Here is a 21,941-nt window from a genome sequence, read left to right on the forward strand (position 1 = left end):
GGCTGCTACTATAAGAATTCATAACACAGAGTCAGGCATGTATTGAATTCTTGACAGCAAATGTTGGCTACAATTGCGCAGATCAGCAAAGCATCACAAAACTGAGTGATTGTTTACAGCAGTAGGACTCGAACTGTTTACATGAATTAATAGCAGTAAGTGATTGTAGCAACAGTAGGAATGATTTCAGAGGTAACACTAATATTTGTCCATCCTTGATTAAATATATGTTAGGAAAATAAAATAAATCTTCACCAAGATGTGCTAAAGTAAAAACAGAGAAAGAGTAATATGGATGAGGTGCCTATTTCCCCATGTTAACATGCTCCTGGACTAAGAAGTGATTTGAGAATCAAGTGGCCCTTGATCATGATTAATAAGTCACCAGAGAGAACTTTAACGGGTTGAGAAAATTGTGGTATCCAACATCGTTTGTGGCGTGAATGGTATCAAGTAGTAGAAATGATCGTCTCGTCGCCTCCAGCGATGTATGATTAGACGCAGAACATGTTAATCGTGGCCTCATGACAAGTATTCACAGAACACGCCCACGTCCCATGCAGGCCCCACTCTGATAATGCTTAGCGGTTCGGTTCATCGTATTTTAGTACGCAGCCCACTCGTGGCGGGTCGCTGCTTGACTTCCCGAGTCACGAACGGGGAACGGTGTGCGATGGTGCTGCCGACGCGTCGCGGGTCGCCGCGTGGCCTTCTCTACGTGTTTCGCGGCGAAGTTCAGGAACGGGGTCTGAGGCGCCGATCACGGAGCGGGAGGGCTGCGGCTGCGGCCCTCCTGTGGGGATCAAGGTCTGTGACTCGAGCCGGGCGTGGCCGTCGGACGCGCTATCCGTGATCAAATCACCGGTCCTCGAGCCGAAATTTCTCGGGACGCCGCGCAGCTGTCAGCGACAGGCGTAGGCCGTAGGATGGGCGGCCTACGAGCTGCTGCCGCTGCTACAGTGCACCAAACATCACAGGGCATCACCTCGACGCGCCGCCGTACCAGGGCAGTTCGCGCGACGCACAGCCGACACCACCTACCTCCTCTAACTCTCTTTATCCCCGACTTTTGTTCTTGATCTCTCTTGCCCTCTGTTGCTGATATTAAGGTTTCTCTGCTTCAAGAGTGACCACGATTCATCTTCTTCCTGTTATTTCTGCTGGTTAAACAATAAGACATACATCTTTAGTGACTGACCTTTGTTTCCTTGTTCATGCCTTCGTCAGCTTGTCTTCGTCTCTCCTCTCATTCGGCGAAGTCTCCCGAAAGCAACCTAACCCGTGGAAGTGGAGCATATTTCTTCGAGGAACTTCGTCTACACGGTTCAACTACCCTTCATAAGTCTTTTCGTCCGATCAATTTCAATCCACGCGCTGCAGGAGCAATCTGGGGCCAACAATCCATACCATAGAACAGCGTGTCATGATCAATGAAGCACAGAAAAAGAAGCTAACACGGATTCAAATTCTATCTAAAAGGTTCTAGCTTTACTGCAGAATACCACTTTATATCTCGTCCTCCGTCTCCGCCTCCAATGATGCAGGACTCGGCGGCCGCAGCCCCATTCCAAGCGGCGGCCGCGAAGTCTCAGATTCCGGAACCAGAGGAGAAGCTGCGATGCCCAAGGTGCGACTCCACCAACACCAAGTTCTGCTACTACAACAACTACAACCTCTCCCAGCCGCGCCACTTCTGCAAGAGCTGCCGCCGCTACTGGACCAAAGGCGGCGCCCTTCGGAACGTTCCCATCGGCGGTGGCACCCGCAAGAGCTCCAAGCGCTCCAAAACCTCCTCCTCCTCCTCTTCTGCTTCCAGTTCCAAGAGCTCCAGTCCCCCTAAACCCGGCCTTTCCCCGTCTGGACACGCACAACCTGAGCCCATCTCCGTTATGCTCCCACCCCTCGACGCGGACTACCGATTGCTCGATACCAGTGGAAGTTTCATCTCGCTTTTGGCATCGAGTGGACACTTCGGAGGCCTCTTGAATAGCTTCCTTCCGGGGGGTGGCGCCTCTGCTGCGGTGCGGAATCCCAGTACTGTGAGCAGTTCAGGCGTCGATGGCCATGAATGGGAATTACAGAACTTCACTGGCAGCAGTGGCTATGAGAGCATAGCTGCGACATTGTCAACTGAGAACTTGAGCTTGCAAGTTGATTCTGAATGCTGGGCTGGAGCATGGCCTGATCTCTCCATCTACAATCCAGGCTCAAATTTCCTCTGAAAAGATCACCTTAAAGCCTTGTAGCAATGTATTATTAATAGGAAGGTGGAACTGAAAAAGATCACCTTTTTATTCTTCTTCTTCCTTGTCACAGGTAACTGAACTGCTTATGATACATATCATGCTTAATGGTATAGTTAGCATATAGTTTTTGAGAATGTTGTGATGCAGAGATGGATTAGAATAATCTCCAGCCCACCTTCTGGTTTTCTAGGCTCAAATTCTCATGTTTTATGTAGTTGTTGAGCTTAGAAGTTTTGTTGAGGTTGATGTGGGTGTACTCGGCACATTTTGGTGGTATAGTGTAGATGAATGCAGATTGGTGTCATTGGGCTTGTGTTGTTCTGTTTCTCTATTTTGTACTTGTTACTGTGATTTCGTTTTCGTAGCTAATGGTTGACTGAGCTACATGGAAACTTAAATGGAGTCTGCGTCTCTGCATTTGTTATATGGATCTTTCAGTGGATGAACACAGTAGCTCATCTTCTATTGTCATTGACCACCATCAAGGACTGCAGGTAGCATAGGGCAATCTTTCTGATGATGTTGAAGAGGTCAGTTTGACTGGTAGTAATTAAATATTACAATGTAAATGGCAATTAAACATCTAACATTTAGAAATTTGGAGCCTTGTGGCTTTGAACGTTCCTGTGTACTTTATGGTCGAGGAGTATGTATGTACGGCATGATCCAATTGGTTATGTCTAGGGTCGTCCCGGGGATGAGGTCCTCTCTTGATCGGGTCGAGCTTGGGATCGTTTAAGATGTGCCTCTTTATCGAGCTCGTCCGCTTTTGTCATCGTTGCGCATTGGCCTAGGTTGGGATAGGGAGGGGATTCCCGGCTTAGGCCCCTTTGAATATTAAGTTAGTAGAATTCTGTTTTGTCAAAGATCATTTCCATTGTCAGATGTTGGCAAGGGGCTTTTATCATAGTGCAGAGGGTCAGTTGTATACTTATTGTTTTTAAGATACATTGAATAGTGGATGATCCTTTGGATGACCAACGAGGTTGCTTCTCTGAGACCTGGGTGTCAAGTGTTGACATGGAAATAGGTTCTCCACTTGCAAAGTTAGAGTTTCATACTTTCACCCTCAGGGAGCCTGAATTGGTGGGAGGTTTGTCTAGTAGATGCCCCTTTTAAGTTGTATTGAACTGAACTCAGACTGAATGATACGTTTAAGAGCGTTGATGCACAATCAAGGAAATGTGTTTCTTCTATTGACAAGCGATGCAAGAGAGAAGTCATTGATTATATGCATTATCATAGTCCATGGTCTATTGGTTAGAATCTGTTCCGGACATATTCGGGTTTCAGTTTGTCTTCCGGATTTGAAATCAATTGTATGATTCTATCAAATACACTTCTACGCTTGTATATTACTAAGCCCGACACCTTACTACACATGTATGGGTTCCTCTGAATTGCCCCTCTTGCTGTCCAATTTTGGCTTGTCATAAAAAATACTTGGTTCTACCAGTAACTACGAAGGAGACTAACAATAGCAGCTTATGTAAGGGTTAGGGGAGCTTTATATTCTAATGATTTGCTCAATCCTCTGTTACCTTCATCTTGTCAAACTCACCACATATGTTCGTTCGGGTGCACTGATGTTAACATTTCATACTTCATAGTCTTGTCTATATATTCTAAGGCCTCTCCTTGATAAATAACTCCATAGGTTTCGTAATAGATTTATTTCAATGGTTACGAACTCGATCTTCTTTCAAGATTGTCATAACAGACAAGTACATAAGTAGTTACAGTTAGAAAATACCATCATTTGGATCTGCCTTTTACATGACAATAAGATTAAGCCATAAAATTATAAAAATACATATGTTAATTCATTTATGGTAATATATGGTAGCTCACATTGTCTATTTTATTTATTCATAGATATGGTAGTTGCTTATGCCTCTGGCTTAATGTTATATTTCTTACTAGTTATGATGTAATATCTCACAACACAACAAAATATCTTCTTTCAATATAACACAATGTAATTTTTTCTCCATTAGGAACTAGTAGAAAATGTAACATTAGGCTAGAGGTACAAGCAAGGGGAGCTATACATGGAGAACGTAGAGGAGGGTAAACCAGAGGGCTTCCCGCGTTTTGCGTATGAGGGAGATCCACAAGAGGTTGTCGAGGCCACTAATTACAGTAAAAAATCATCTTTGCTTTCCTTTGTTCCCGTGATGTTCTTATGGTTGTTCTTTTCCAATTTTAGGCAATCAGTACATTTCCTCTGTGTCTTCCCTCTCGGCTTTGAGAGGGGAAGGGGAATGGAGGGGAAGGCGAGATCTTCCTCTTTTGCATCTCTTTATTATTAATTATGCTGAATCATGCTCCCTTCGAGGTAAATTACGCAGCCCTTGAGAGCGCTTTGTCTTTTGATTGATAAGATTAGGTCAAGATGTGCTTTGCGCTACCATCCAATGATGCTCTCATTTCTCTTAGCATCAGACATGATTCTCAATAGTTACTGCTCTTAGTAAATCTCAGAGTTATAGTCTTGTGGATCCTAATTTCTTTTGAACTTATTAAGATTTTATCTAATATTGACCTTTTTGTAGGATCTTTTTTCTTAACTTGTTTTTTTAAAGATACATTGAATAGTGGATAATCCTTTGGATGACAACGAGGTTGCTTCTCTGAGACCTGGGTGTCAAGTGTTGACATGGAAATAGGTTCTCCACTTGCAAAGCTAGAGTTTCATACTTTCACCCTCAGGGAGCCTGAATTGGTGGGAGGTTTGTCCAATAGATGCCCCTTTTAAGTTGTATTGAACTGAACTCAGATTGAATGATATGTTTAAGAGCGCTGAAGCACAATCAAGGAAATGTGTTTCTTCTATTGATAAGCGATGCAAGAGAGAAGTCATTGATTATGTGCATTATCCTAGTCCATGGTCCATTGGTTAGAATATGTCCCGGACATATTCGGGTTTCAGTTTGTCTTCCGGATTTGAAATCAGTTGCATGATTCTATCAAATACACTTCTACGCTTGTATATTACTAAGCCCTACACCTTACTACACATGTATGGGTTCCCCTGAATTTCCCTCTTGCTGTCCAATTTTGGCTTGTCATCAAAATACTTGGTTCTGCCCGTAACTATGAAGGAGACTAACAATAGCAGTTTATGTAAGGGTTAGGGTAGCTTTATGTTCTAATGATCTGCTCAATCCTCTGTTACCTTCATCTTGCCAAACTCATCACATATGTTCTTTCGGGTGCACTGATGTTAACATTTCATACTTCATAGTCTTGCCTATGTATTCTAAGGCTTCTCCTTGATAAATAACTCCATAGGTTTTGTAATAGATTTATTTCAACAGTTATGAACTCGGTCTTCTTTCAATATTGTCATAACAGACACATACATAAGTAGTTACAGTTAGAAAATATCATCATTTGGATCTGCCTTTTACAATGACAACAAGATTAAGCCATAAAATTATAAAAATCTATCTGTTAATTCATTCATGGTAATATATGGTAGCTCACATTATCTATTCTACCTCTTCGTAGATATGGTAGTTGCTTATGCCTCTGCCTAATGTTACATTTCTTACTAGTTATGATGTAATATCTTACAATACAACAAAATATCCTCTTTTAACATAACACAATGTAATTTTTTTCTGCATTAGTAACTAGTAGGAAATGCAACATGAGGCCAGAGGTATAAGCAACTATCAAATCTATGTATAGGTAAAATAGACAATGTGAGCTACCTTATATTACCATAAATGAACTAACAAATGGATTGTTATTATTTTATGATTTAATTTTGTTGTCACGTAAAAGGCAGATCCCAATTATGGTAGTTTCTAACTGTAACTACTTACGTTTATGTCTATTATGACAATCTTAAAATAAGACTGAGTTTATAACTATTAAAATAAATCTATTACAAAACTTATAGAGTTATTTATCAAGGAGAGACCGTAGAATACATAGACTAGGAAGTATGAAATGTTGACATCAATGCACTAGAAGAAATATATTTGGTGAGTTTGACAAGATGAAGGTAACAGAGGATTTAGCAAATCATTAGAACATAAAGCTACCCTAACCCTTACATAAGCTGCTACTGTTGGTCTCTTTTGTGGTTACAGGCAGAACCAAGTATTTGAGAACATAAAACTATATTTTCTATTTTAGCATTTCATTTCCTACTAGTTCCTACAGTTTCTGTGCTGCTGCAAATTTGTTGTGTTGAAAGAGGATACTCTGCATCATGCATGTTAATGAAATGTATATGTGAGTTCATTTTAGGTATTCTCCCCATGCCATTTTGCACGGCAATGCATTGATCATTCTCACACCAACAGCTTAATTGCTGTATCTTGTGCCTTCTCCTTTTCCTAAAAAAAAAATATATATATATTTGTAGTACATATTAAGAAAAAGATCCTGAAGGCTGACAACATTTGTTACTCCCAGCTAAAGACAGGGCTTTATGTGCAGACTGTGGACATCATGCAAGGATTTTTCTTATGGTTAGTTGGTTTATAAAATGCTTTCTGGAGCTGCTGGTAAAATTTCTATCTCTGACTGAAGGATTTACATTACCCATAGGATACTCGTACCACAACATGGTCGTAAAATTGCAAGTGGATTAATCTGGCACTATATTCACAAGCCCATTCAACACTTTTTAAGACATGATCATAAAATGGCAAGTGATCTTAATTTCTCTTTGTTATCTGTATCACTGCATGCATGCTTTTAAGCCACCCATCTATCTGTTCCTCTTGTTTTACACCCTGTATTATGCTTTTTTATCATGTTAACATAGTTTGCACTGAGGATTTTACAATTAATTCATTCTGTTTTTTTGTAGGTTTTAATTGACAAACTATTAGAATCCATTACATATTATGTAGTTTAAGAGTTTGAGACCTGATCCAGACATCACTTATGGACTTTGAACATATGAGAGCAAGTTCCAAATCGAGCAACACAAGTCCAGAGAATGAAAAGGAACATACCCATGCAGCCATCATTGTCGATGACCATGATGTGACAAACTCAGAAATTGTACCTAAAATTGTGGAAGGATCCTTGTCGACTTCCCCTTCTTCAAGCACTTTATCAGATGAAGATTTCTTCCAGATAGATACAGGTAAGCACAGCAAGCCAAAGACAGGGCTTTATGAGATACCAAAAAAACAATTTGCAGTCTCCTTCTCATGTGGTGTAATATATGACTGTTGAACCCATTTTGTCAGGTAAAGTGCCAATTGGAACACCATTCTCTCCCTATGCTTCTGGTGATAGTCTTGGATCTGATAATTTTGGCATGGTTGGGGCGAAGCAGTCTCCATCAATTCAGTTAATGGGAAGAGCAGATGTCCCTGATCCAAACAGGATACCTTCTTCGGTATTCGATAGGACGAAGTCCAACGCACCGATGGAATGGAGTGTGGCTTCTAATGAATCATTGTTCAGTATCCACACGGGGAAGTCCGGAGATCTGACTAGCTTGTACGGCAACCATTCAGATGGATTTCCTCCACCACTTAGCGGCTCTTCTCCAGCACGGAGTGTTGGAGTAGGATCTAGTTTCCGGCAACCGGTTGAATCTGAAGTGACAAGTGCCCAACCCAAGAAGGATGTTTTGAAGGCGATCACAGAGGAGCATGCTGAAAAAGATAGACCTTCTACGCTTGGCAATATTCCCCATTCCGATAGCACACCTCGATATTCTGATTGCGGCAGCGTGAACAGCTATCGTTCTTTTGCATTTCCGATGTATGTACTCGTTCTAACCCTCTGTCATTTAACTGGTACGTACACATGAATACGCTGAGATTATTGACATACATGCTTGTGATGTCCATTCTTATTATCCTCGAATCTATTCGAAGCAAAACATGAGATGCTTGAAGCCAGATAGATACAATTCAAGTTTGGCTATATGGTGCAACTACTGTTTTATATTAAGATAAAATTTTAATGATGCTGTGGGGATGTCAGATGTCTTGGCAATGAAATTTAAATCTGTAAAAATGTTTTGTTTTCTCCTCTTCTAAGTTAATCTGTTTCAGATTGACAGTGGAAGGAAGAAATGGATCTTTTAAAGGTGAATCTGTACAACCATTTGAAAAGGAGCAGACGCAGCAGCCTCAACCACAATCGGAAGAGCATCCTGAAGCAGACACTCCAAAAACAAAACCAGTTGCAGCACGAAGGACATGGCTCAGATGGCCTTCATGCTTTTCTTGTTGCTCATTCTGTTGTTGAGTTAGTGAGTTACAATGCAACTCGATTACTCCTTTTAGTTTTGTTTGTTGACATCCATTTCTTGCCATGTCGACTGATACATCACTACAAGTTGATTGCTCTCGGATCTCATTTGGCTAATCCACCATACGTGGAAAAATGTGTTTATATATTTCTATGAGATGATGGTAATTCCAAATTTATCACCCTTTTCATTATAGGCAATGAGTATCTAAGTAAACTTGACAATAGTTTTCCCTCTATTACAGGAGCAAATGGGAGAAGGCCAGTGTTCTGAGTGCTGCCCTGGAGATGCTCAAGTCATCTAGCATTTTTTTCACTCTTTCATGGCCTTGGCTTACAGCTCTATTGCTTATCTTGGATTCATGCACAATGGTAAAAGATTTAAGTGACCTTAATTATGTTGGTGATGACCAGCAGAATGTGCTCATTGTTTCTGTTGGTATGCTTTAAGGAAATGCATACAAGGTGGCCTCCAATGTAGCAAAAGGGTGATGAAAGTTCCTACAAAGACCAGAACCAGAACCAATTATATGGATACCAATTCCAATAATGTTGTGATCCTTGCTTCATGTGTAAACAGTGTGTAAACTTGCAATTATATGGATACCAGTTCCAATAATGTTGTGATCCTTGCTTCATGTGCAAAACAGTGTGTAGACTTGTGTTCTGTACCATTAAAATAGTTAACCTCGGTTGACTATGAAAAATGATCCCTGAACTTACTACTGCAGTCAGTCTACTGCAGGAATTCTAGCATATTATGGCTCCCTTCCTACTAACTCTTACAGGTGATGAGCCATGTTTTCCCAAGATTTGCTAGTAACTGTTTCCTGTGGGTTCATTCTGGCAGCGACAGTCATACTCTCCATAACATTCTGATAATAAGTCAGGCATGCAAAACTTGATGAAGGAATCAATCAAGGGTTGCTCAAGTTTCTGTTTCTGAAAAGGAATTCTAATTCTTGAAGATACATTTTGAGTAAGAAAAATTACTAACCACCCAATAGGGCAAGTTGGAAGTCATGGGTTTTCAGCTGAGAACATCAAATGTTTTTGTCACACACTTAGATATACAATTTATAAATAATTTATAAAGATACTATTCAAGCAGGGATGGGAGCTGGAAATAATAAGAGACAAGAAAATATCATCCACTTGACCTAAGGTTTGCTGAGTTTGCAAATATTCAAGATAAATGGAATATTGGGCAGGTTTATACTTAATCTTTATTTATGCTCTTCTATGATTAATTACATATTATCTCTTGTAGTTAACGACCTTTAACATTTTAATCCCTATACCTTAAAAGATTATATTGATATCTCTATAGTTATAAAAGTGAAACATCTAGATCCATTTATCCTAACAATATTGATTTTTATCAATAGAAACATGAAAACAAAAGATAAAATGATAATTTTAACATTTCAGTTGGTGGTGACGGATGATGATATCGCTAGAGGCCACGGGTGATTGTTGTGGATGAGGAGAGTGACAGTGAAAAATAAGGATTGCTCTGCATCTATGTCAACATCGACGTAGTTATCAAATAATAAAAGGGCCACTAATGCAAATGCCGAGTAGTGTCGCTCGGCAACTGCATTGACGCTAAAGCAAATGCAAAGTGGCATCACTCGACATCTACATCAACGGTACTTTCGTTGCTCGGCAACTACGTTGAAGCTATTGCAGATGCCAAGCGATCCTTTCACCACTCTACATCTGCGTCAATGATGATGCATATGTTGAGTGGCCCTTTCGCCACTCAACAACTCCATCGACATCGACATAGTCACCAAGCAATGAAAGAGCCAACGATACAAATGTCAAGTGGATTGCATTGACATCAACATAGATGTAGAGCAACACAAATGCAGAGCAGCCCTCACCTCTCACCGTCGCTCTCCTCATCCACAACAGCTACCCGCGACCCTAACGATGCCACCGTTCACCACTACCGACGTCGTCCGTCACCACCAACTAAAATATTAAAATTATCTTTTTATCCTTTGTTTTCACATTTTCGTTGATAAAACCAATGACATTAGGATAAATGAACATATTCATTTTACTTTCATAACTATAGGGATGTCATGTAACTTTTTAAAGTATAAGGACCGAAATGCTAAAGGTAACTATCTACGTGGGATAATATGTTATTAACCCCCTACTGCACTTTACAACTTCTTTATGAAATGAACAAAACTTTGAATAGGATATAAAGTAGAAGAGAAACATGTATCCATGATCTTCTATGAGCTTATGATAATGTCTTCATATTATGAAATAAAAAGAACAAGTTAGGGCCAAAACCCAATTAATGGCATAATAGTAAACGCATAACAGTGAGAACATCACAGAACCATACTTGAATGTGACAAACTACAACATATTCTTTCATAATCAGATTCTTAGAGACTTACATTGATATGATGTATGCTGGGAGTTGGTTTGAGGACATCATCTGACACTTGTTTCCTGTTGCCAATCACATATGTAATATCGACTCCTAGGTACAACCATGGAAACACACAATACAGAGATTAGGGGAAGTATGAACTTACTACTGGAGTTGTATATCGGTATCATGCTTCAAACAAAAATTGGTGTAGGATACAACATATCTGTAGAGGTCTTTACAATTTACTGAAAGAATCCATCCTTCAGTAAGTCATATTCATGCATTCTTCTCTCACTTTGTCGAATAGGTCTGTGCTCATATATCTTTCCCCACCACTAGGGAATATTGTGACAATCATCTTGCCCTCATTCTCTGCTCTACGAGCGATCTATATCCAGTAAATCATTAGAAACAGAAAGAAGAAAACAAAATTGTATGCAAATTTTTTTTCAAAATTCAACAAAATCAACCTTTAGGCATGCTGCTAAATTGGCTCCTGAAGATATACCAACAAGTAATCCTTCTTCAATTGCCAGTCTTCTTGCCTGTGTCATTGCCTCTTCAGTGGACACAGTGATAACCTCGTCGATGTAAGATGTATCCAGGTTCTTTGGAATAAAACCTGCTCCTATCCCCTGAATATTATGTGAGCCTGGATTTCCACCTACATGACACAAACAGACTTTAACTTAATATATCTCCTCTTGTAGAAATCAATGACATCCAAAATTCTCAGAACAAGAGACACTGGTGCATGCTTTCTTTTTTCTCCATGCTTTCTATCACCAAGGCAAGTGTGCAAGTTAATTATATATGGTCAACATTTATCTCCATGACTGATGGAGAAGTTATTTCACTGACATGATGAGGCGATTAAGCACCTATTATGATTAAGAAAAATCACAATGGGGAGTAAATTCAAAAGATTTGACATCTTAGGCATAATATCATGACAGGATCAATACGACTAAAAGGTGGTTGCTGTAAATTTTAGTTAAAAAAATATCACCCATGATAATAATTGTTTCTTGATGAAGAATAAAACCCAAGCTGCTACCTGGTCATGTTGGGTTACTGATTAAAACGTATATATGTTAAAGCATACATTAGGCTCTTTCCTACTGACCTAAACTTTGGGATTTTCTTTGTGATTTGTAGTTTTCTAATCAAAATCTTTAAATTATATCATTAAAATCCTGCATCTGTCCCTCATAATAGTATCATTCTTATCTGGGTTTGCACCATATATTTAGTATGTACAATATTTGAACTTGGCAGCCTTTTCTGATATCATCCTAAATTTTTTATCAATGTCATTACATACTATAGTTCAAATCAATAGATGAAACATGATGTATATGTTACCTTAAGTTAAATATATTCTTAACAATATAAGTCAAAAAAGCATCAATAGTGAGAAATTTACTCGTTGTAGCCTGCAGATATTCATAGGAGGCTAAATTTATTTAAAAGTGTCACAACACAATGTGGGATCAAAATAAGGCTACCAACCTAAAGACCATGCAGAAATACACTAAGGTATGACCAGAGTTGGCCTATTAATCTTACCACATGATCTGATTGCATATGACAAAGTGATAAATTTACCTTCTATTGTAAGTAATTCATTCTTCTCAAATGTTCATACTGACTTTTGATTCTAAGGTTCCTTGAAATAAAGGAAAATCATTCACAAAATTGAAATGGAATTTACAAAATCCACATAAACACACTACTTTGACTAGATACAATCTGGTACTCCAGAACACAAATCAAGTTGTACCTGAAATAACTGCACTCTCTGTAGGTTCAACACAAATGATTTTCAAATCTTTATTTTTCATCTTGAGATACTTGGCAACACCAGTGATAGTACCACCCGAGCCAGGACCAGATACAAAAATATCTACCTTGCCCGCTGTATCTTTCCATATTTCCGGTCCTGAGTCAAGTACAAACAAATTGTTAGCATATACTATTCTAATGCGTGCCTTTTCATTTACTGGATAGTGTTGTATAGCAGGCCAAATAGGATATTTTAAAAATCACTTAAAGAAAGAAATAGAGACAGCAACAGAAGTATCTTATGACATGCAAATTGCATATCACCTATTACAATCAATTGCAATAGATTATTAATCAAATTGTACACATTTTCTATATGATGTTTCATAAGTCAAAACATGTTGACCTATCTAGTCAGGTTCCTCCTTGAGATTGGGTGAAGACAATGGATAGAATGGTGAAGGATGGAGGCAACATAGTGAGGCAGCTTTTAAGAAGATCAAAGCAGAGAGTGGTGAAAAAAATGGAAATAGGCAAGAATCAAATTCTTGGAGATCTTGGGCAACAAAGCTTAAAATGGTAGTGAGAACCAGAGGGCCTTGAACTATAGAGATGGTTCACAATTTGCCTTTCAGATAAGGACGGATCGGTCATATCATTAGAGTTTAAAATTATCTTGAAACTAATGAGATAATTAAAAATCATTCCAGATATCATAAGCAACAACCACAAAGGGAGTAATTAAGCTACTGGGGTATTTTGGCAGTTGGATCATAGAGAGGCAGAGATTTGAGCTTTGACACACTGATGGTCTTAGAGTTTTATACAAATTCTGTTCAACGACAATGGATGGGCCAAGGTAAACACATTTTTATAAAAAAATGTAAGTAATAAGTACATGTACCATGAACTAGATAAACAAAAAGAAGAGTGCTATTGGAAGTATTCACTTAGTAGAAGAGTTTATCTTCTATTCCCAAGACATTTTGTGTTAAATATTGACAATGTAATCCTCAAATTTCCTCCTGCAACTGAAATAATAAATTGTATTTCTCATGTTAACGGATGCACTATTTTTTATTTTTCAACATGTTAAGCATTTACAATTTTGCATTACATAATTGGCATCATTTAATTGTTCTACAAGACAGAATTTGATACCATTGAAGAACATTTGGTGGTTTTCAGTCAGATAACATCCAAGTCACACTATCAGAAGCAACAGTGTCAATTTAAACCGATTCATTTTGCTTATAAGGTTGCAACTGAGTAATTGTTCTTTATTACATATAAAGGACAAGCATGGGAATGCCATGTTACAGATCAATAAGAGTTCTATAAATTTGGTCATGGACGTGGAAGATTCAGAAATGCAGTTGCAAGTTCTAGAGGCATAGGTGGGGACCATACCCTACAACACTTGTTCAAGTCACACCATTGAACATGTATAAGTTCTTCATTACACCTTCCTAGACATTAAGCTGCAGATAAAAGATAAGTAATGCAAGGATAAACAACAACCACCAAAGCAAGGCCATGACATACAGCCACCAAAGTAATAAAGAAAAGATGAAGCTGTTAAATCTCCAAATAAGATGAAAATTTTATTGTACATATTATTGGCAAGGCAGAATTTGAGTTGTTCATAATTAACCTATTTCAAGAGAAATACTATGAATTAGAAGCTGGCAGTATGTATCACAGTGTTACTTAATGACACCAAAGTGTACAAGAAATTATGTGTAAGAAGTAATACCAGTTCCAGTGAAATGTGCCTCGGGATTCGCTGGATTGGTGAACTGATCAAGCACATGCACATTTGGTATTTTCTCCTTCAGTTGCTCTATTCTGTCAACCAATCCCTGAAAGCCTAATTTAGGATCTGTAAAAGAATTGAACTATGAATTTACTCTCAAAAACTGGATTCATTGAAGAAACCAAGTTAAGCGCATAGACTCATCAATTGAAGAGAAGTCTATGATACAAGTGATGATGGATGGCTATGACACAGGATGAGCAACCACTACTTGCAACTGATGAGAGCAACATTTGCCAAATGTGTCTACTAACAGTACTCAGAAGTTTTCTACGCTTTTTATTGCAACAGACATGATGGTCACTAATGCTATACACACACACACAAGCATTATGGACTTCCTCACATGACTAAAATGTGGCCATATCAAGATTAAGGATAGTCATACTCTTCTTAATAATAGGACAGAACCATTCTAATGCAGACCTTATAGAAACCTCAACATTCATTCAGGTCACTGTATATATGAAAGCATGTTCCTAATATACTCATAAGTTGGATAAGATTTCTTCTAGGTAATGGGCATTATGATGTTCCTGCAGAAATAATAGATTGTAGGCCTTTTAGAAGATATATGACAGAATTTTATTATTGTAAAGAAAGAGAGAAGTACAACAACAAAGACATCCTACATGGTCTTGGGAACTAACTAATATACCTGAACATCAAGGAATCTATAAATCATTATTCAGGAGATAATGTCGGTCAGAATTTTGTTGAATCATCGTCTAGACATGGGCTATATCCCTCTGCCTGTGGTCTCAGTTTGCAAATCAGTTGCAGCGATAGCAGGTGGTCTGAGTTGATAGAGCCAAGAAGAATCATAAAGACATAAACCAGCATTAGTCACCATATCTATGCCATCATATGCATTTTCCAGAAATTAAACCTGATAAATATTACCGAGAGATGTCAGCTAGAAGCCTACTTCGACTGTACATGCTTTGACCAGAAATTTGATGCCAGTTATAGAGGGCTAACAACAGTTTCATGGTTGCTCACAAAATTTTGTAGATACCCTTCTATTTTGAGCTGTGTTTTCTAGCCAATCTCTTTGTCTGGAAGAGCTGGATAACGATGAGAAGCAGATACAAGCATTTTAATAAAATCACATAGTGACCAGAGACTTCCAAACCATTATGCGAGACAAGGAATTGACCGTACTTTGGAAACCCTTATATGTTATATTTTCTCCATCGTTGTTAATGGGATGACCGCATATTATTACCAAGTCCATTAAAACAGGAAATAACATACTGAAAATACAGTTATCTAAAAGGGAAACACTTCAAGTAGAAATTTAAAAGGCTACAGAAACTGTAAGAAAAACATCTGACATGTAAGAATGCTGCAAGAAAGAGAAATTATTACTATCGAGAACTAAACAAATTATGAATTACCAGTCAGTGACACTTCAGCACCCAAATATCTCAATAGGATCCTTTTGTCCATTGAATAATGACCTGGCATAACTGCAATGAACTTGTAACCTTTCCGAAGAGCTATGTACACCAAACCAATTCCAAGATTTCCACTTGTGGGCTCCACCAACGTTGTAATTCCAGGTGTTATCAGGCCCTTCTCCTCTGCATCTTCTATCATTCTAACATATAATAGACAATGAGAAACACTAAGACAAATAAATTTCTAGCACTGATAGTGTCCACTAGGATGAAAGAGATGATCTTCCATGATATCTAATTGTCCATTCATGTGACATCAAGTACATCTGTCATTTTAATATACTACCAAGGCTCTAGAAGAAGGATGATTTTAGATTTGTGCAACTTTTTAGAGTCAAAACTTCCTATTCATCAAGAATTTAGCAATATTGAACATATTTTCTAGTTTCTACAAACTGGTAAATCTGGAAATGGCAATTTGCTGCCCCATAGTGGCATATTTCCTTATGTTTTCAGTTTGTTTGTTATACTTGTATGGTTCAAGATAGTTACTTAGTTTTACCTTGTCAAAGTATGTGGTTGTGAAACAGAACAACCAAAATTTCAGTCATAATAAATATTTGCTCATTCTTAGCTTCAAATGCATACAATGGCAATTTTACCAGGTAAGTACTGTCAAGTTCTGACTAAGGAAATGTATGAGGATTCATCTTGTGCATAGAACACCAAATGAAATTGCAGAGGAAATTATGTGATTGATCACTGAATTATACTATTATTCTTCTTGGACTTCTAATTTGTCAGAACTGCTGGATAATATTTTTGGTTACTGACCAGTTTCAATCCCTCAATTTTGATGACTCAACTTTATTGTTTTATATATATTCATTTTCTGAAATTCAAAAACAAAAATGATTGCAAAAATGAGCTTGACGATACCATGTGGAATTAGCATAAAAAAGTATGCGAGTGCCACCCTGCTTTACAATTCTGTTGCAAGAAAAACACAGATTCTACTGCATAATCTTAGCACCTAATGAACTTCTATGTATTGCAGAAAAATGGAACTAAATCATAAAATAACTTGAAATCTGAAAACCTTGTCAATGTATTTCCAAAAAAATACTGTTCTATGGCTCTATGTGTGTCCTATAAATCCAATGGTGCTGACTCAGGGCCAAGTAAACACAAAAAAGAAAGCATCTACAATTCATTGTATAAAATTTCACAAAAAAATGCTTTCCCCTTTTTTCCTCTTCACAGTATAGACCTCATCCAGACTTTTCCTAAATGTTTAAGCCAATAAAACACACTGAATTTTGTATTCACATAATTTAATTTAAGGGAGTAAATTATTAGAGCTAATGTTAATGTAGTAACCATGATTAGATATGTATATTCATGTATATGACTATATAACTTACGATGATGCATCCAGCAAAGTTTAGAAGATTATTTTATCAATATAACTAGAAGTGGAAGCAAGAGATAATTAAGGTCATACTGAAAAGAATTTTGTATCTTCCAAAGAGCATATGAATAGTAAATGTGAATTACACTTGTGGTATTAATTGCAAGAGTAAAGTAATTATCTCATTGGTAACAATTATGTGGTATTTCTACATTACGACATGTAAAGTAATTGAAAACACATTGCTATTATTCTTGATGAAGTTTAGTATATTAGTCAAAGTTTGTATAACAAGAAAATTTGCAGTTATAAAGCTTCAAGGTAGTGCATAACTTAAAGTCATCCATATAATTGCTAGGTGGAATCTACAAGACATAAGAATAAAGTTAGTATGAAGAAGCTGGACCTTAAGAATGACTATTTGGTCCAATTTGACCTTTAGTGTGATAATAAAGGATAAAGACTGTCTCATGGAAATGTAGCAGATTGTCCAGTGACAAACCTGAGAGCACTTCGGTCTTTCACAGAGGAAAGGGGTTGGTATGCTTCCATCTTGGCAATCAATCTTACATTTATTTCCTCTTTTTCCACAATTATTTTCAATTCTATAAGTGGCGTCCAACCTATAAGCTGAATAAATTTACTAACATGATTTAGTTTACACGCTTGAATAGAATAATTTAAATGTTTCTTTGGCTAATGATAACAACAATATGAATTTGGAGAATTAAAACAGTAAATTATCGTGAACATAAGAAAAATCAGCAGAAAAACCACACAGTCTCTCCCAGGGGTCTGCCGTACCGAGCCATACCGCCCGGTACGGGCGGTACGTACCGGTCCGATAGGTTTTCGGTACGCAGACCGACTGTTACCGGTCCGAGGTACTGTACTACTGTAGCACTGTACTGTATACTGTAGCATTATACTGTAGACTGTAGCAGTGTACTGTAGCACTGTAGCAATGCTACAGTCTCGGTACACCCAGGTGTACCGCTCGGTATACCGTACCGTACCGGTACCGAGCCCAGGTCGAAATACCGGTACGGTACGATATTGCGAACCTTGATCTCTCCATCAACTATAGAATATATATCACACAAAGTACAGTGTCATGTAAAATGTGTTATAAGCTTATAAGTGCACAACAGAGACAAATACTCTATATTGAATGATTCCACATCTTCAAGACATATAAACAGACTATAATTTCTTGTCAGAGTATCATTTGTACATTTGCAACTGCTATAAAAGAATAATGTAGAAGGATGTAGCAACATAGAATTCCAAAAACATCATAGCTCATCATCCTGCTGTCATTGTCCAAGTATCATCAGTACATAGTAGGTGACGGCCTGACTCACAGACACTAATAGTTTATTCTCTGATGGCATATTTGCTATAACTTGGGTCCCAAACAATATGAGTAAAGCCCCTTAAAATGAATATCAAGTTCAAGAAGATCATGGATTTGGCTTTAAGATTGATATTAGATTTTAGAACCAGGGTCTATCAAATATAATATAAACAGAAGGGGTAGCACAGCCACAGAAACACAAAAGAAACTGGAAAGTAAAGAAGAATAAAATAACTAAAAAATACATATATTTACATGTATAAAGACCAATCTGAAAAAAAAAAGGTTTAAAAATTTACTAAGATATAGTGCTTTTCTTCTTTCTTCTCAAACTTTAGGGTGTATTTCTAGGGCATGTGATATACAGCATGCTGTTATCTATACAATATAAAGATATACTATGTGGTCATTTTGATGTTTGCTTATACTCAACTTCAAGAATTTTAGAGTTTGTTCTCCAATTTTCCCCCATTTCTTCTTCTTTCTTCCTTCTTCCCCTGAACCTTTTGTGTCATTGGATAAATTTGAGTTTATCCATACAAATGCAAGAGCCTTGGATTAATCCGTCCCAGGCAGTTGTGGGTTTCTGGTGTTACATCAATCAACTCCAATGATGATCACCAATAGTTTAAACACCATTCTATTGCATTTGTAACATCTGAAGCTAGGTGGAAAATGACCAAGTAATCAAGAGAAAATATAGTGACACAATAGACATCCATGAGAGCCTAGGCCTTCACAAAGAACATACCTCACATGGAATTTTAACAATGTTGGTAGATGCATAGGTGTTACTGGATGTGTTTATTTTGATAAAAAATGAAGTAGACATAAGCAACCAAAGTTGCCAAAATTGGTCAATGTTGTAATGTAAAAAACTCAAATCAGATACGAACCTTCAGACTTAATATTCTGGAAGGCATCTTTAATACTAAAACTGCAAGGTTCAAGATATTGATCCGGTCCAAACACAAAATGAGTCATTTTAGGAGTTGCAGTAGATAATATCTGAGACATATTATTACAACATTTAACTTCAGATAGGAAGAAAGTTATCCCTTGTGAGGCACCAAGCAAAGCAGTTTTTCTTTCTTAAACCAACCTCGATATCAGAAATGCCATATTGCATACACCCTTGTATTAACTGAAAAGTGGAAACTTCTCAAAGTCCAACCTGATTCATTGTGTCATCTTTTTTTCTTTTTTCTGGAGAAAATTGAAGTCAAGAAAATAACCTTCTTTTTCACAAATATTATCCAAGGCCACAAGTAATTATGCCAGGATCTTTAAGTAATTAGTCAAGAAAAGTATATTTTGATAGAAGATAAGATTTCCCTAACTATACAAGGAAATCTCTCTCTATTCTATTGAAAAAAATCTTCTATTCTGTTAAGGAAATCTTTCCTATAAATAGGAGAGGAGAGGGACAGAGAGAAACCCCATTTGTGCTTCACATAAAGCAACCAACTTTGGAGAGCAAAAGGCATCTAAAAATCAGGAAAAGGGCAGCAAAAGGAGCTCAAAGCTCCCAGTGAAGCCCAGAACCGAACAGTGGAAGACGAGTCGGAGCAAGAAACGGTGACGGAGAGGAGAGGGAAGTGGAAGACGGGCGACAACAACAGCACCTGAGTGATATCAGAGGCGATGTTCTCCCTCTCGCCTTCCGCTTCCTGCGACGAGATCAGTGAAGGAAGCCCTCTCCTCGCCTCCATCTCGAAGATGAGCTCCAAGCAACGGACTGCAGACTTCAAGACACATCTTTGTATGCATCCATCTACTATATATCTATTTTTTTATTTATTTAAGCAAGATTTATCTACATTGTAGATATTGTATTTTTTTTTAAGATTAATTATTGGTTAACTATAATCTTAAGAGAAAAATCATCCAGTGCACAAGGTTTCTCAAAAGGATCAATATCATTGATTATTTGATTAGGGAAAAGTATTTTTCTTCAAGTAGAAATTCTTACTTCAAAAAAATGATGTCCTTGAAAAAGATCCAATGAGTTTTGCGGCTATAAATTTAATCATCAAAATCACACCAGAACATAAACAATCACTTGTCAACCTTACCCATTCCAACAAAGAGACTATTCTCCTCGTATTACTTATATCTTATTCGATTAAATCGCAGACACAGAATATTATCATGACATCAAGATTTATTTCCTTTATATTATTTTTTGACTAATGTTTTAAAAGTACTAATTATCTTAGTTGATAAAGACTTTAACAAATTATCATAATATTATCATGACAGAATATTATGATAAATGACTTTTTCGTCGATGCCCAAAGAGGTATTAGGTAAGGGTTCAAAATATAATATTTTGACTAATATTTTAAAAGTACTAATTATCTTAGTTGATAAAGACTTTAACAAATTATCATAATATTATCATGACAGAATATTATGATAAATGACATTTTCGTCGATGCCCAAAGAGGTATTAGGTAAGGGTTCAAAATATAATATTTTGACTAATGTTTTAAAAGTATTAATTATCTTAGTTGATAAAGACTTTAACAAATTATCATAATATTATCACGACAGAATATTATGATAAATGACTTTTTCGTCGATGCCAAAAGAGGTATTAGGTAAGGGTTCAAAATATAATACTGAATAATAATAATAATATTTTTGGCTATAAGATCTATTAGTTAGGTAGGGGATCAGAACATAATACTAAAAAATAATAGCATCATGACAAATTTGGAGTGCTTTGTGCTCCACAGGAAAATTTGATCACATTTTGTATCCTTCAAATGTTCTTATAGAGTCAATTCTGCTCTTTAATTTATAGGCTTAAGGAAATGCATGACTAAAAATGCAAAATTATAGATTTCACATTGAGTTTGTGATAGCATTGGTTACAGATTTCAGATTTCTCTTAGCATTGGTTACAGAAAAATGTTTATTTTCTTTCCTGTTGATTCACTTTTGTGTTGCTGTAGCATGTGCTTTCATCTGAGTTTTATGATCTAAATAAGACAAATATGTCTAGTTCACAAACAGAATTAACTAATAGATTCATCATTGATTCATGCATCATTCCAACTCTGTCTGTGTGATATATTTCATCAGGTTTGTTCAGGCTATCATGCCAGTTGAGAAGGCCCTGACTGATACTTGCTGTCCTTCATCAGTTGGATGAAGTCAGGAGGAGCATGCATTTCTTATTCATCGATCATGTAATGTTAGATTAATCCCAAGTACATGGATTTGAAGTGCTCATTTGAATTTTCTTTTTATTTATTCTTACATACTGTTATTTTTTCC

The 21,941-nt window shown here is 37.2% G+C and overlaps 3 protein-coding genes across 3 annotated transcripts; 2 read left to right on the forward strand and 1 right to left on the reverse strand.

Annotated features, from left to right (window-relative positions):
• Positions 1-1,400: 1,400 nt before the first annotated feature.
• LOC103975360 (dof zinc finger protein DOF1.7-like) lies at positions 1,401-2,380 on the forward strand. Its single transcript, XM_065139393.1, has one exon. The coding sequence runs from the start codon at positions 1,536-1,538 to the stop codon at positions 2,220-2,222; it is 687 nt and encodes a 228-aa protein (XP_064995465.1). The 5' UTR covers positions 1,401-1,535; the 3' UTR covers positions 2,223-2,380.
• Positions 2,381-7,154: 4,774 nt separating this feature from the next.
• Positions 7,155-8,933, forward strand: LOC103976228 (uncharacterized). Its single transcript, XM_018822240.2, has 3 exons — positions 7,155-7,359; positions 7,466-7,988; positions 8,729-8,933. The coding sequence occupies exons 1-3, from the start codon at positions 7,155-7,157 to the stop codon at positions 8,931-8,933; spliced, it is 933 nt and encodes a 310-aa protein (XP_018677785.2).
• Positions 8,934-10,858: 1,925 nt separating this feature from the next.
• On the reverse strand, positions 10,859-20,413 carry LOC103975358 (cysteine synthase). The gene is made up of 7 exons (XM_009390301.3): positions 20,282-20,413; positions 17,802-17,929; positions 15,886-16,088; positions 14,426-14,551; positions 12,668-12,826; positions 11,355-11,548; positions 10,859-11,272 (listed from the first exon to the last, which is right to left on the reverse strand). Exons 1-7 carry the CDS (start codon positions 20,366-20,368, stop codon positions 11,147-11,149), a joined length of 1,023 nt encoding a protein of 340 aa, XP_009388576.1. The 5' UTR covers positions 20,369-20,413; the 3' UTR covers positions 10,859-11,146.
• Positions 20,414-21,941: the final 1,528 nt, after the last annotated feature.

This window comes from Musa acuminata, chromosome BXJ3-2 (assembly GCF_036884655.1).
Source record: "Musa acuminata AAA Group cultivar baxijiao chromosome BXJ3-2, Cavendish_Baxijiao_AAA, whole genome shotgun sequence".
Taxonomy (NCBI): domain Eukaryota; kingdom Viridiplantae; phylum Streptophyta; class Magnoliopsida; order Zingiberales; family Musaceae; genus Musa; species Musa acuminata.